General features: G+C 37.3%; 2 protein-coding genes across 2 annotated transcripts in view; both read right to left on the bottom strand.

Moving 5' to 3' along the window:
- Nucleotides 1–10345, bottom strand: part of LOC148942844 (intermembrane lipid transfer protein vps13A-like) — a 31383-nt gene extending 21038 nt beyond the window's left edge. Inside the window, exons 1-3 of the mRNA XM_089102692.1 lie at nucleotides 10146–10345; nucleotides 7788–8220; nucleotides 3–138 (exon numbers count right to left, since the gene is read on the bottom strand). Coding sequence (XP_088958818.1) covers nucleotides 3–138; nucleotides 7788–8220; nucleotides 10146–10213 — 637 coding nt within the window. The 5' untranslated portion in view covers nucleotides 10214–10345. The remainder of the gene's footprint in view (nucleotides 1–2; nucleotides 139–7787; nucleotides 8221–10145) is intronic.
- A 458-nt stretch (nucleotides 10346–10803) lies between these two features.
- The window catches only part of LOC148942843 (intermembrane lipid transfer protein Vps13D-like), a 24169-nt gene continuing 18085 nt past the window's right edge, over nucleotides 10804–16887 (bottom strand). Inside the window, exons 2-3 of the mRNA XM_089102691.1 lie at nucleotides 14670–15022; nucleotides 10804–10827 (exon numbers count right to left, since the gene is read on the bottom strand). Coding sequence (XP_088958817.1) covers nucleotides 10804–10827; nucleotides 14670–14987 — 342 coding nt within the window. The 5' untranslated portion in view covers nucleotides 14988–15022. The remainder of the gene's footprint in view (nucleotides 10828–14669; nucleotides 15023–16887) is intronic.

The raw sequence follows: 16887 nt of genomic DNA, 5'->3' as shown, positions 1-16887 counted from the left end.
ACCACTGATTATATCCATACTTAAGCCTCCAATGAGGTTGAAGTGTATTTGCAGTTGTTTGCCAGTGTTAGAAGCATTGTTGTCTTGATTATCCATAAATGAACCTGCTTTCGGAGTAAAATCTCGACAGCTTGACGTCTATAAACCAAAGAAAAAAATAATAGAACATTTCTGAATGTCCTGTGAACGGTGCTTCAACTAAGATGAAAAAAGATGGCACTGCTACAAAGAAAATTAATTAGAAATCATATGACAAATGTACTACCGCAAACTCAACGCTAGAATACTCAATACTATATAATATTAAACGATTGGGGAATAATGCAAAATTTGAGCGGTTAATAGCTAGATTTTTTTTTTTTTTTTTTTTCACTCTTTATCAAAAAATAAAAAAAAAAAAAAGGTTGCGCTTTTTTCATTTTTTTATTATATAATTTTTTTTAAAGAAATAGTAAAACCAACGACAGAACATGTTGACTTATTTACGGAATACTACCTTAAAGACTTAATGAACATACTGTGGGTTTATCAAATTAAGATACTGTTTTAGACCGTATTTATGCGAAAATACCTTAAGTTTTTGGGTTAATCAAAAATAAACAACTTGCTAACCTTTTAGGTGAAAATTCTCTCTCCACGGTCATTTCAAAGTGCTGACGCGTAGTTTAACATCCCCAAAACCATGCTCTGAAAGTCTAATGTAACACCCTGCTAAGTCTTGTTTAGGCTGGGAAGGTATTAATAATAGAATACTAATTACTCATTTTATGACTAAAAAGTTTAGGGTATTAGTTTTAGTAGTATACGCCCCTATAGAACCGACTGACGGAGATACTAGTGACTCATATGAGTTTTACTTACAGTTACAGGAGCAAATAGACAGGGTCCCAGGTAGAAATATTATGTTTTACTAGGAAAATTTAAAGTCCTGGTCAGTAGAAATTGGGCTAGATGGTATCCTAACCTAGTCGGACTAGGTTTAGGAAAAGAAAACTGTAAAGACTATAGACTTTTGCAATTTTGTAGGTATAACAATCTAGTTATAACCAATATGATATTTGGTCATAAAATAGCTCGTAAGTTTACACAGTATTCACGTGATGGCAAGACAGCAAACCTTATTGATTATGTTATAGTAAACCGAAGACTCGCAGGATCAATACAAGATACTAGGGTACATAGGAGTGCCGTTATTGATGTTAAAAGTAAAAATCACCATCTAGTAGTGTCAAGGGTTAATTTAAAGCTGAAATATCGGAAGGGTAACTACCTCCTGGAAAATTATGATGTTGGTAGACTCCAGGATGAGTATTTGAGATAAACTTTCCAGGAACAATTGAATACTAAACTCGAGAGTTTAAAATTTGATAATGTGGAAGATGGTTGGAATAATTTTAGAACAATAATTTGTGAAGTTGCAGAAGGTGTATTAGGGAAGAAAGCTAGAACTACAGCTGAGAATATTAGTGAAAAAGCTTTATGTTTAATAGAAAGGAGAAAGGACTTGTACAAGAATTACCTTAGTGATACATCATATGAAAACAAAAGGAATGTAAAGAAAGTGGAGAAAGCATTAAAATATGAACTAAGGAGGTTTGAAATAGATAAAATTGCCGAGGATTTGGAAGATGTAGCTAGACGGCATAATAGTAAAATATTGTGCTGGCATGTTAACAAATTGAGAGGGAGTAGTAAATGCGGACTTGGCCCAGTTAAAGACAGGAATGGGGCTGCAATTAGCAATAAGGAAAAAACTAAAGAGAGATGTGTCGAATATTTTGAGAATTTGCTTAACCGAGATAGAGTTCAAGTAAGACATATAGAGGACAATGAAAAAGTTTGTGATACCTTGGATGTGAAGGAAGATTTGTTTTGTGAAGAGGAATTAGCGACAGTACTAAAAGGGTTAAAAAATAATCAGGCTCCAGGTGCAGATAGGGTGGTAAATGAGTTTCTTAAATATGGTGGCTCTGAGGTTAGAAAGAAATTACTGAAGATTATGAATATAATTTTTGAAAAAGGGGAAGTACCTAACGAATTTAGGAAAACCTTAATTAAGCCACTTTATAAGAAAGGTGATAAAAGTGAGTGTGGTAATTATAGGGGCATCAGTCTGGTCTCTATAGGTAGTAAATTACTTAGTAATATGATACTTTTTAGACTGAGAGATACCGCAGACAAAGTTTTAAGAGAAGAACAGTGCGATTTTAGAAAAGATAGAGGATTTGTCAACCACATTTTCACTCTTAGGCTAATAATTGAGAAGTACCTGAGTTCAATTCTGTTGGTAGAAGAGTTTTGGTAAAGGTTTTATCCTTGTATGGTACAACAGACAAATGCATTAAAGCGATGAGTGCTATGAACGAGAATAACACTGCTGCGGTTAAGGTAGGAAATGAGGTTAGCAGCTGGTTTTGTATTAAATCAGGAGTTAAGCAGGTCTTTGTTCTATCCCCCTTTATATTGATCATTTTGATGGACTTTGTCATAAAGAGCACAAGAAATGCAATGGGAGACCACGGAATCAAATTGGGGGGGGGGACTCTCCTGGACCTATATTATGGTGATTATTTAAGCATCCTAGATGAAAATGTGAGTAAAATGAATGAAGTTTTAGAGGTTCTGCGAGTTCAGGGTGCTAGAATAGGTTTGAAAATTAATGTTAGGAAGACTAAGTCACTAAGGCTAGGAATAAGTGAAGATGAAAAGCTGACGTTGGGTAATGAAAAGATTGATCAGGTGGGCAGCTTCACTTACCTTAGTAGTATTATTAGTAAAGATGGTGGGAGCAGTGAAGATGTTAAATATTGAATAGCCAAGGCTCAGGGTGTTTTTTCACAGTTAAAAAAAGTCTGGAAGAATAGGAACATAGGTCTGCAAACCAATATTAGAATATTAGAAGCTTCAGTGATGACAGTGGTCAAATATGGCTCTGAAGCATGGCTACCAAAATCGGATGAAGATTTACTAGATGTTTTCCAGAGAAACTGCTTAAGGATTGTTCTGGGTGCCCGGCTGACTGACCGTATTTCAAACAATAGGCTATATAAAAAAGGTGGTTCAATACCGCTCTCTAGGGCTATAATGAAAGAAAGGTTGAGGTGGCTAGGCAAGTCGTGCGGATGAAGGATGACAGATTGCCAAAGATTGTTCTTTTCGGCCAACCATCTAGAACTAAACTGAAAGCAGGTCGTCTTTGTCTGGGGTAGGAGGACGTCATAAAAAAAGATTTAAAGGAAATGGGAACTTCGTGGGCGGTTGTAAAAAGGGAGGCTTTGAATAGATTGGGGTGGAGGAGGAGCCTGTGTAGCTGTGTTGGCCTGAGGTGGCTTGGTGCTGCGGTGAATTGTTAGTAGAGGTAGTAGCAGTATATGAATTGTATTAGTATTAATATGGATTCTACTGTTACTTTTTTGACTATTTGCAGGAACATAGTGTCTTTTTTTTTATTTAGTTCAACATTACTCTAAACGTTTCCTGAAAATTTCAACTTAATAGCCTTAGCCTCAGTAGTCATAGTAGAAGAAGTGGCAGGAGTAGCAGCAGTGATAGTAGTAGCATTACACAAATAGTGCCTGTCGGTTAGTTCAACAGTTCTCTCAATAGGCTCTGATACTTTCAGCTTAATATTCTTAGGCGTTTCTGAAAAATTGAACAAACGCCCTTTTTGCAGCCTGGCATGCACATAGGTGAGTGATGGAACCTATGGAGTAAAACCTGGTTGTTTAAACAACTAACTTCATGGTAAACTTAAGGTGTTGAAAGACGTACAAATTACGGAGTGTTCGGAGAACTTTTTTACAACAAAATTCGTAATTTCCAAAAAAGTCTTGAAGATCCGTTAATTTGACCTGTTCCCACTTGTCTAGCTAGACATCACTACTTAAACACATGCCAAGAGCAGAATTTCTAAGCCAGAGTTCCATCCGTCAAGGTAAAACAGACTTGACTTACTTGACTTAAGGCTCCTGCCGAGGGTTCGGCGTAGAGAACGATAAGACTAGGCACCTCCAGGTTGACCTATCACTTGCCAGGATCGCAGCTTCTTCCACCGGGATGTGGGCTTGGGTGGGGAATTCATTGGCTTTGTCTTTCCACCTAGTGGGTGGGCGTCCTCTGGGTCGTTTCCATCCGTGTAGGGTGGGGTCGAAGTCAAATGCGACCCGTGCTGGGGCTGTCGCGTGGCATGCGAAGGAGGTGGCCGTACCACCGAACAGTACGCTGGGCGAGCTGCGTCGAGAAAGGAGTTTGAGCCGTACGTGATAGGAGAGTCTGGTTGCTAACGACGTCAGTCCAGTGAAGTCTTTCGATTCTTTGGAGATGTTTCGTCTGGGCGACATCGACGACGCTGAGGATAGATTTGGCAGCTGGCCATGTCTCCGTTCCATACAGCAGGACGGTGCTGACTGACGCATTGTAGATGTACATTTTGGTCAAGCGGCTTATGTTTGGCTTCCGCCAGATGCTGCTAAGCCTCCCAACAAGTGCTGAAGCTTTGGCAATTCGAGATGTAAGCTCTTTTGTGATCAAGCCATCATTCGACAGAATAGATCCAAGGTAAGTGAAGTCTACAACCAGATCTGATCGGTTGCTTCCGATATTGACTTCCTTTAGAGTAGAATGGGATGTGGGGGGCTCAAGGAGCATAACTTTGGTTTTCTGCCAGTTGATCTTCAGTCCAACTTTCGAGGCTTCTTCTGAAAGCAACTGGAGAGCTTTGGTCATCTTATCAACGGTGCTCGCAACTAGCGCTAAGTCGTCGGAGTAGTCAGCATCAGAGAGTACCCGGTCTCCGAACTGAAGACCGATTTGAAGGCGATTCATCGTGCTGGCCATAACATGGTTTATGACGCAATTGAAAAGCTCGGGAGCGGCGGTGCAACCTTGCCGGACGCCAGTCTTCACTGGGAATGTGGGACTGCGTCTTCCATTTACTTGCACGCCGCTTTCCGTATCCTCATACAGCTTTTCAAAGAGTGAGCAATATTTCTTGGGTAGACCCGTAGTTCTTAGTATCAGCCAAAGTGAACGGTGATCAACAGAATCGAAGGCAGCCTTAAAGTCCACGAACGCAATGTACGCTTTTAGGTGGAACTCCCACGTCTTCTCGATCAACTGGCGCATAGTAAACATTTGCTCCGTCGTCGACCTGCCGGGCATGAATCCGGCTTGCTGGACTCTTCTCTTTCTACGCAAAAAGATGGAACACCTGTCTAGGAGTGACATGGCGAAGAGTTTACCAGGAAAGGAGAGAAGCGTGATCCCACGATAGTTGGAGCAGATTTGACGGCTGCCCTTACGTTTCCAGAGCGGCAATATGATGCCAGCACACCAGTCATTCGGTATGCTTTTCGTCGTCCATACAGCTGAGAAGATTATCTGGAGCCACAGAATCATCGCTGCACCCCTGTACTTGAGGAGTTCTGCAGAAATACCACAGACACCGGGGGCTCGATTATTATTTAACCGTTTTACAGCATTTCGGATCTCAAAGGTGGTAAACGGTTCGGATACGAGGTAGGAAGCAGCCTCGGGTGTGGTCATTGCTGCTTGAATCAGATCAGAGTCGGGATGAGCAACTGCCTCGGCATTCAGAAGCGTTGAGAAGTGACTGCTCCAGGCAGAGAGTTGCCCTGCATCGTCATCCGGCATGCTTCCGTCAGCAGAAAAAACACGGCTCACGGTGGAAGTCCTCCCTTCCGTCAGCTCGAGGAGGTGTTTGTAGAGGGAGCAGGTGCCTCCTTTTCTCGAGGCATCTTCAAGATCGCTGGCTTTCTTGTCGACGAAGGTCTTCCTGTCACTGTGCAGTAGGCTATTGCGCAGGCCATTGAGTCGTCTGTACTCTGGCATATTCTTTGCTAAACGGGCCTTCCGGCGCAGCTCGATTACAGACAGAGTCTCCTGGGATATCCAGGGTTTATTCTTGTGTCTGCTGCGGCCAATGGTACTGCCAGCAGAATCGAGTACGTTATCTTTGAAAGACTTCCAGACTACTTCAGGGTCGCCCAGAACTTGGAGGCAGCTAAACCGGTTAGAGATATCGAGATCATACTTCTGTTGCATCTGAGATGTAGCCAGACTACTCAGATCAAGCTTGGGAGGCCGTCTTTCTTGTCCTTGTGCTCTCCGGTGTAGCCTGAATGTGGCGAATACTATCATATGGTCTCTGTTTCCAAGCTCGGCCCACCTATAAGTCCGACACTTTGTTATCAACGAGCACCAGCGACCCGAGATCATAACATAATCGATCATCTTCTTTGTCTGGCCGTCGTTACTATACCAAGTGTATTTGTGTGTATCTCGTCTCTGAAAGAGCGTGTTTGAAATAACCAGAGTATGCATAGTGCAGAGCTGGAGGAGTCTTTGTCCGTTGTCATTCAGTGAATCTGGAGTCACAGGGTCGAGAACACTTCTCCACACGCCCTACCTGTCATTTACCGTCGAGTTAAGGTCTCCCAGAAGAGTGACGATGTCGTGGGGTGGGACTCTTGACAGGGTTGCTGAGAGCTCCGCATAGAACTGATCCTTCACTTCCGCAAAACTAGGAGTGGTGGGAGCATAGCATACAATAATTGTCCACTTTCCATGCTTTTGCTGGAGCTGAGCCATTAGTATTCTATCTGAAATTTGTTTATAGGAGAGAAGGCTTCTCTTGGCTCTAGCGTTCAGCGCGAGGCCTACACAATTTGTCTTGCTTTTTGGGTCACCAGACCAGATCAGGTGATATCCTTCACCAATATCCTTAGACTCTCTTCCGACAAGGCGGGTTTCCGTAAGGCCAGCCACAGCTATATTGAAGCGTTTTAGCTCATAGGCAAGCATTGATTTAGCTCCAGGAAAGTTGAGTGTGAGTACGTTCCAGGTGACAAGTCGTATTCCACCCTCGTCAATAAGGTTCATTCGATGGTCTAAAATCGGTCCAGGGACGTCCTGGGGTTGTGGAAGGTAAAGGGGGGGTAGGTCATCCGAGGCAGTATCATCGTTTTTCGTTGCGGTAAAATTTTCGGTGGGAGGGTTGCAGGCCCAACCGACCCTAGACCCTAATTCCTTTGACCGTGAAGACAAGGGTTTGAGTCGTAGTGTCCCTTGCTATTTTGTTTGTAATGGGGGTTAGTGGTGTGACTCTGTAAGCTCAGATAAAGTTGACCCAGCTATAAAGGGGTACCTGGGAAAATCTGGGGAAGGTAAACAGGAAGGGTATGCGAAAGCACATGATGGCTGGCCCCGACCCCCATTGCACTTCCTGGATGAAAGGCCATGAAACAGAAATCAGCACCACCAGTAGGGAGTGTAAAGTCCAATGCCCTATTCTTTATGGTTTTTTATTTTACCACAGTAGCCAAGGTCAGGTTTTCAACCAAGGATGATATAGGGATTGGAGTCGTAAAAAAATTAAGACGTGTTGTGAACAGAAAAAGAAAGAAAGATCGAAAACAAGCTATGAGCAACTTTAATTTAGCATTGGTAGTTTATATGCAAATAAACAACTTTAATAATTGTCTTGAAAAATGAGCCCCAGTTATTCCTTATGTTATTTCTTCGGCTATATTATGTAAATGAGCAATAATATATACACTGAGTTTTAAATTGCAATGAATCGAAAATGATACTTATAGAAATTTTTCAGGCTTAAACAATTGACACCCGAGGTCTGTAATAATAATTGGCATACCAACCTGAAAATAGTGTAAACTGACACAGCGGGTTTTGATTTCAACAGCAAAGCTATAAATGTTATAACGCCCCTCTTAACTAGAAATCAAACACTGAATATGAACGAATATAACCTCTTTTGTGTCTGTTATAACTAGCACTCTAGTTGGTCCATCCGCTTCGATTCTGGCACAAAGGGATCCAGATCCTGGACAAAATTTTTGAAGCTCAATTGCTTGTTCGGCAGGCAAATCATATTCCATCGTTGTCTGAAGCTCTCCAAAGCTATCTAAATAGTAATCACAAGAATTTCCACCAGGTGCTTCACATGTCAAATAATGCTTAAGAGTCGGTTCGGTCCAGGCGTATGGAACCCTAGCTTTTGGTTTGACAATTGCCTTATTTACATCACTAGTGCCTTTCTGATAATATGAAATGGACACGTAGGACCTATTATCGATGCAATAGAATGGGGGCATCGAGTCACCATCAGTGAAAACCACACAGTAGGTAGGCCCCTGGAGAGAGACTTCAACGTGCAAGAAATGACTCAGTCCCAATGAATCGCTAAAATGGATATTAAACTCCCAATGAATCGCTAAAGTGGATATTAAGCTCAGAAAGTTTATTAAACTACTATATAGGGAACGCGCTTCTAGATGAACACTTGAGCAGTATTAGGCATGGTGTATGCAATAAATTAATTGATTTGTCCCAGCCTCTTGAGTCATAAAGCGAGGTGTTTAAAAAAAATCTTTCCATGTGCTTTATTTAACATTCTTTTAGACCAATTTAGGCAATGAAAAATATATAAACATATTTTTTTTTAGGGGGAGGGGGGCACTTCAGGTTGCATTCCTTTTCTGGAAGTGACAATAATATGTAGTAAATTATTTTTATTATTATCTTTAAGGATAAAAAGCTAGGGAATAGTGAAAACACAATAAGAAACGAACTCATTGTAAAATATCCATGCAAAAATGTAAGAACGAAAAGAAAAAGAAAAAAAGAAAGCAAGAGGGAAAGAAAAAGGTTATTCTATCACATAGCCTCCAAAAGAAAAAACCAACATTGCAGACATGTATATTTTTCTAGTTAATATCCTCTACCACAAAGAAATTAAAACTGAGCACTTATCAAAGTGTTCCACTTGTAAGTTGAATAAAGATTTAAAGCTGAACACAAAGTGAAACAAGATCGCCAGTATGTAAGGAAAAATCAGACAGTAAGTTTGGAATTGGTGCTTTTTTTATGTTTTCTAGTGTTTCTAGGACTATTGAATAATACCCTTGAGTTTAAGACATTATTTACAGTAATCATTGGAATAAACAGAAAAATTTACAAGATATCTAAGGCCCTATTCTCGCATAAACCTTTGATAATTTCAAGATATCGATGAGGTAATCTGAAAATTCTTCAAATTCTTTTAATCAAATCCACGATTTCTTCAAGATGTCAAAAAAATATCAATGAAATTATCTAAAAGTCATTGTCTGGAATCCTTTCTCGTAGCTGAAGAAATTTATTCAAGATGACACATTTCTGTCCTAATTGTGTATTAGGTTTAATTCTTTGTCCTAATGTTAATTGCAACAATTTGTGAAATTTATCCATTTGGAACATGTCCTTTCAGCAAAAAATGTATTTGTGTTATTCACAGCAATGAGATTAGGGTATTGATTAGCACTATTTTGCAATTTTTCAACTATAAGATTTACTAACAAAATCGAAAGAAGGGCATTAAAAAGGAAAAAAGTGCATTCTTTAATAAGGAAAAGACAGTTTGTCTCCTTCCCCCAAAGACAAAATTCTAAGTCCTTCATTTTCATCGCAATAAGTTCTATATTTCCACACCTTTTAAATAAGAATAATCGCATAATCCTGTATTGTATCTTTTCTTCCTTTACTTTTTTTGGAAGGTGTACTTTTGGCTTTCTAATTCTTTTTTATTTTTTGTTGTCTTACTGGGATTTATTTTTTTATTGTTTCACTGGGTATTTTTCATGTTTATTAAGTTTTTTTTAATGTACCCCCCCCCCCCCGTAGTTAAACTCTGCTTCTAGGATCGACTACAATTAGATGTTTCTAAAAATATTAGATAAGAGCCAGATGAAAACTCAAAATAGACACAATTTGAATAGCTATCTAATCTACAAACAAATTATTATTATTCATATACAAATTCACCAATTCAAAATCTTCTGTTTTTAATGATTATATAAAATTCAAAACTGGATAGAATGATTAAATAAGCAACTAAAAATTTTTAATTATTTTAACAATTCAAAACTGGATAGAATGATTAAAAAAGCATTTAGGTGAAAATAAGCAATTAATAAATAATTAAAGAATCAACATTAAAAGACGAACAATAATAAAGATTAGAAGTTATGTAAAAAAGAATGCTGAAAAATTATACTAGTATGATAGTGTATATAAAAGAGTTTCTAAAAGTCAATAATGTTGTACGACTTTATATAATGGGGCCTTACTAGACACTAATGTGAAAGAGATTGGATTTCTTCAATTCCGAATCCTCCTGACCAACAAGATTCTTCATCGTCAGCCATTTTTACACATAAAAGCTGGTTTTCGTTCAATCTTGGCCAGTGAAAAATAATAGAACTTTCAGGCATCACAATAAGACTATCTGCAATGTCTGATAAACCAGACTGAAAACAAAACAACAATATGTCAATAAAGAAATCAAACTGAATCAAATTGAAACTGAAAGACGATATAATTTATGGCCAGAGAAAGACTGTTGAAAAAAGCGAGATTTAAAACGCAAGAGCTTGACACTGAATGAAAATCTTAAGCTTATATTTAAAAAAAATTTTTAGTAGAAAAGCTTTGACTTTAAGTATTCCCTTTTATTTGGGTTTCTTTTTTATTCACTTCTTAAGATATCTTTCATTTTTTGTCTTTTCGTTCTGTATATATGCTTCTACTTACATTGAAGACTCCATATTGGAAGATTTCGATAAAAATCTGCAATTTCCACAATATTTGACAGGATAAAAATTGTCTATTTTCTTTTTTTTTAGTTTATTGGGTTTTTTTCTTTTCTGCCTTGTTTGTTTTCACTATTAACATTATTCAAAAAGACACTGAACATTTGAAAAAAAAAAAAATCAAATATAACATAACTTATTTACTCACAAGGTATTCAATCTATAAAATAAAATTATTGGCAATAGTATTAAAATATTTAGGATCTTGCATGCCTTTCAACCAGCATTCAGGAACTGCCATCAGATTAAAGCAAAACTCCCTTTAAACTTGTAAAAATCCATTCAGCAACAAAGCGTTTTCAGAACAATAGAACTGCAGGAATATGTAGAACATGAGCTGAGCTCCTAAAGTATGAGGGATTGATGATGTCCTGTCTTTGCTCCAGATGCTTTCCTCTTTAACGTGGCACACCAAATGTGTCCCAAAGGATTGGGGCTCGGTTATAATTTCACCTCTTAGGAAAAGGAAGGTAACTAAAAGTTTAAGCTCGAATTACAGAGAGATTACTCTTTTCCCAGTGCCCGAAAGGCTCTTCCCAATGACTCTGACTGACCGCTGCAGGAATATCTTACAAAAAAAAAAAAAAAAAAAAAAAAATCACACATAAAACACAACCGTAAGCGAAGTCCTACTCTACGCAGCTGAGACATAAACCCTCCAATGCACCATCTTGAGCATGATAGATGCCTGTCAGACGAAACAAGTTCATTATATCGAAGGGTTTCTACGGGATGATTTTATGAATAATAAGACTCCTTGATCTTACTCACCAAGTGCCATTTTCAATCAAAATCTACCCAGTCAATCGTCCGATGGTTCGAGTACCTCTTCAGGATGCCTCCTGAATCAAATGCTTGAATTTATGACTTTGACCTGCATCACGTGGTTGGTCGTGCCCGAAGGAAAGACTTAGGAGTGGATGGAATGACAGCTTAAGGAAGTTCCTAACCATGGCTGACATTACCGTTAACGATGCCTTCCTTATAAAAACAGATGGGTATGACTGGAGGAAAATTGTGACACCCTATATGTGACCCGCCATAAGACAGGAGTGTCGAGTCCAGTAAACCCCAGGCTTACCCAAAAGACCAAGTTCGTATTTACAGAAGAAACATCAGAAGCATCCAAGGATAAATACTAATGCTGGATTTTGTCATTAGCGGCTTAAATAGAGTGTTAGCTGTATTTTATTATCAACATTTTAATAAAGTATACTGTTTATTTTTGTTATTCCGAGGTTAACATGGGATGAACTTTATCTGCACGACACCATGAATAAAAATAAGACTCCAGCAAGCCTTTTCGGCTAACTCCTGACAAAGACAAAAACCTATAAGAAAGACACAACATGTTACAATAAAAGATACGAAAATCAGTATTTTTCTTTATAATTGCAATAAACATTATAATTGTATTGTCCTCCAGATTCCTCTGGTTTCAGAAAAGATGAAATAGAATATCATAAATCTTATTAAAAGGATAGATGCTCCAGAGCCATTGATGGCACATCAATGGCTCAAACGTCGATTCGATCGAGCGGATCGTATAGACGTTTGATTGCTGTGTCTTTTTTAAAGAGACAGGTAGCAGGCGTGTAACCTAACACTTCAACATCGGGCATTGAACTCCAAGCCCAGCAAAGCAGAGCATCAACCCACTGTGTTACCACAGGGTACTTCCCCTGTTTCCCAATCAAATCAGGTGCTAAAATCAGAAAGCAAAGGCTTTACAACACAAATTACTCCATTTAAGCTTATTATCAAAGATTTAGACGGGACGGTACAGTTGCCAAAAACAGACAATATTATGCAGAATTTTAGAAATTTTGAGTTAGATGGACACACAGATGTTGGACTTATTAATAATAATTTAATGCGTTCATGAAAAAAGAGGAGCATAAATAAAGAGCAGAAATAAAGAGGAATCTATAATACATACGAGGCATTAGCCTGGTCTCTCTAGGCAGCTAATTACTTAGAAATAGGATCGTTTTTAGACTGAGAGATGCTGTAGAGAAAGTTTTAAGAAAAGAAAAGTGCGGTTATAGAAGAGGTAGAGGATGTGTCGACCGAATTTTCACTCTTAGGTTAATAATTGAGAGGGGCATGAGTTGTCAAACATCTCTGGTCCTCATTTTTATAGACTATGAGCAAGCGTTCGATTCTGTTGATAGAAGAGCTTTAGTGAAGGTCTTATCCTTGTATGGAATACCAAACAAATAAATTAAAGTGATTAGTGCTATGTATGAGAATAACGCTGCAGCGGTTAAGGTAGGAAATGACGTTAGCAGCTGGTTTTGTATTAAATCAGCACTTAAGCAGGGTTGTATTCTATCCCCCTTTATATGGATCATTTTGATGGACCTTGTCTTAAGGAACAAAGGAAAGGCAATGGAAGAACACGGAATCAAATGGGGAGAAAAGACTTTCCTGGACTTCGATTATGCTGATTATCTAAGCACCCTAGATGAAAGTGTGAGCAAAATGAATGAAATTTTAGAGTTTTTACGAGTTCAGGGTGCTAGAATATGTTTAGAAATTAGTGCTAAGAAGACTAAGTCGCTAAGGCTATGAATAAGTGAAGATGAAAAGGTGATGTTGGGTAACGAAAAGATTGATCGGGTGTCTTTGACAGTATTATTAGTAAAGACGGTGGGAGCAGTGATGATGTTAAAAGTAGAATAGCCAATGCTCAAGGTGTTTATTCGCAGTTGAAAAAATTTGGAAGAAAAGGAAAATATCTCTGCAAACCAAGATTAGAATATTGAACCCTACAATGATGACAATGGTCAAATATGGTTCTGAAGCATGGGCGCTCAAAAAATGGATGAAGATTTGCTAGATGTTTTCCAGAGAAATTGCCAATGGACTGTTCTGGGTACCCAGCTGACTGACCGTATTTCAAACAGAAGGTCGAACGAAAAGTGTGGTTCTATCTCGCTTTCTAGGGTTATATTAAGAGAAAGGTTGAGATGGTTAGGGCACGTTCTGCGGATGGAAGATGAAAGATTGCCAAAGATTGTCCATTTTGACCAACCGTATAGGGCTAAACGGAAAGCAGGTCGTTCGTGTTTGGGGTGGGAGGATGTCATAAAGGGAAATGGAAACTTCCTGGGAGGATTTAAAGAAGGAGGCTTTGAATAGATTGAGATGGAAGAGGAGCGTGCATTGGCCTCAGGCGGCTTGGTGCAGCGGTGAGTTGTAAGTAGTAGTAGTAGTAACATAGTACATACATAAAATAAAGAAAAGCGGAGTAGTACATAACTACGAGTTAACTCTGAATAATCGTTTTTCAAGATAATTCTGAATGAGCAGTGGCGAAAATACCGGTTTTTTTTAATGAGCAGTGGCGAAAATACAAAATCTGCACGGAATTGAAAAGATATGAAATAGATATAAAAACCTAACCTATACTATATACTCTGTATGTATATATATAGCAATATTTCGTATTTTCATAAGATAACAAGGCAACAAGATAACAACAAGTCAAGATCAGTCAACATAATAGCTGCATTAGAGTTCAATTTACTATTTGATTAGCAGACAGTGGTGTCATATGGAGATCCTATATCTGGGAAGTCCCAGAGGAGTCCCATAGGAGATTTCCCAGAAGGTGCATAAAGCTTATGGTATAGAAAAATGGGCAACAATGGAACCACGTAAAATACGAAAACATATATATAAGATGAAAAGTATATATCACTCACGAATTCCTGAGACACATAATTTACTTTAAGGGTTCTACAAGGGCAAAACCGTAAAGAAACTTCCATATAGATATGAGATCTTAAAAGGGAAGGCAAATCGGTATATATTTTTTTCAAGGAGGACAGAATGTTAATTTTTAAAAGAATAGGTTTTTAAGATCAAATACAGTAATCTTCCTAACTCTCCAAGTTCTCTCCTACCTTCAAGAAATTGGGAGACCCTTTGATCATCATGCATATGTATAAGTTTTTGTACACTTATCATCTTATTTCTTGATAATTGAATACTTACTCTGTTTTCAACAAGACTTTTTTTCCCAATAAGAAGACGATGTTTGCTGAAATTGTGAATCTCAAACCTAGGTAAAATAGTAACAATCAGAGAATCTCTAAATCTTCTCTTTCCAGGTCTTACAGTTACACCAACTAGGTATACGTAATTCCTAGTTCCATCTGTAGCACTTGCTACAAGCCTCCGCAAACGTACATTTTCGCTTAAAGGAAAATAGTTGCACCATTCAGTCACAGCTCCAGGGTGGAGTTGACTACCTAATCGAGCTACCAAATTGACACTGGCATTATCGTCAGTGGATGAAAACATCAATGGCATTCTGCACTGAGCTTTTTCGTGTTCTTCTTCTTGTCCTGCAATGATAATATTTTAGTCTTGACACCTCTTGATTTTTCCTTTACCGGCAATAAGTTTCGAAATACTGTAAGATAAGTTTTCTTTTTCTATTCAAATTATTAGGTATGTTAAAACTATACACAATTTATTATGTTCATAGTTAAGACCTATCGATATTAAAATGAATTGCCGTATCTCGTCTATTATGACTGCTTTTAGTTTGTGTGGCCTAACTATTTAGAGTTTTGTTGACGGTCTTGATATAACCTGCAAAACTTGGACAATAGATTTGAATAAACAAGATAAAACTAAAAGCCGACACCAAATTTTCAAGATATCTTAGAAAAACCGTTTAATTTCTTTCAGTTTGGGTCTAATATAGAGATACTCAGTTTTGATGAGACTTAAATCGTCAGGAAGTGTGAATTTCGTTTTTTCTATTAATCGGAGCAGAATTTCTTCATCTGCAACAAGTTTCGAAACACTGTAAGAGAATCTTTCTTTTCCAACGCGAATTATTAGGGTATATTAAAACTATATAGAATTTAGTACGTTCTTAGTGAATATTTGTCACTGATTTCAACATAACTGTAATTGACATCTTTCAGTCTTCATATTTTATCGATCAAACAAAGAAAAGACAGTGTTGTAATGTTTCAATTCCTCCTTTTCTGATTTTCGTTACGAAAAGCCAAGCTCTTCCATCACATTACTCTATTAGCCCATGATAGTAGGTTTCGCAGCGAAAAATAGAGGAGGTTAGCCGTATGAAACGACAGGCCATTTTTACGGTTTTAAGTTTAGCATACTATTTAGGGTTTTTGTATCCATTGAATCAATTGTAAGTCCATGAAACGATTAGACTTCCCTATTTGATTTACCCTCGTCTCTAAGGGTTTATTTTACGCACAATCTCTAGTGTAGTGATTTTGATTTCAAAACAGAATATTCACATAAACCATGCCACATGACGACTTGGAAAAGGTTACATTGTTAAGCTAATGCAAATTCTTTGGTATATAAAACTATAAAAGCTTAAAATTTGTATTTTTTTTTAGATTTTTATTATTTATTTAAACAGAAAACCGTTTGCAGAGAATTGATTATGAAAAGGGAGAATCATATTTTCGATACTACAACAAGAACATATATTCGTGATCAGGCATTAGCTAAAAATTCTATAAAAATGAATCTTACAAATAAATAAAATTTAAATAGAAAATTTTGTTGAAGACCTATTTATTAAAATTGTAATTTTTGTTTTAAAACAAAAACAAAAATTAGTGACTTAAATTTAAAAAAAGTCAAAGAAAAGAAATAGGGGATCAAATGTTCAAAAAGAAAATTTTTTCAAAGATCAATTACTTACTCGTTCGCAATAGTGACTTTTATCATAAACGAACAATGTTGAGACTAAGAGCAACACGAAAATATTAAAAGCTACTTTTGAAAACAAAAAATCTTCAAAACATAAAAAAGTAAAGAATAATATATAAATAGAAAATTTTGTTGAAGAACTATTTATTGGAATTGTAAATGGTGTTTTAAAATAAAAACAAAATTAGTGACTTAAATTAAACAAAAAACAAGTCAAGGAAAATAAAAAGGGATCAAATGTTCAAAAAGAAAATTTTTTCAGAGATCAATTATTTACTCGTTTACAGTAGTGACTTTTATCATAAACGACCAATGTTGAGACTAGAGCAACACGAAAATATTAAAAGCTACTTTTGAAAAGAAAATATCTTCAAATACATAAAAAGTAAATAATAAATTATTTTTAACGCTCTACAAATTAATTAAAAATTTTTAAGCCTCACCGGGAAAAGGCGAGACACTCATTAAAATTTTTTTTTCTATTAACGGGACACTTTGTATGCCC

This window comes from Artemia sp. Qi Xiang Cuo, chromosome 16, assembly GCF_049724085.1.
Source record: "Artemia sp. Qi Xiang Cuo chromosome 16, ASM4972408v1, whole genome shotgun sequence".
Taxonomy (NCBI): domain Eukaryota; kingdom Metazoa; phylum Arthropoda; class Branchiopoda; order Anostraca; family Artemiidae; genus Artemia; species Artemia sp. Qi Xiang Cuo.
The sequence above is the reverse complement of the archived record's forward strand: the minus strand, read 5'-3'. Positions and strand labels throughout refer to the sequence as shown.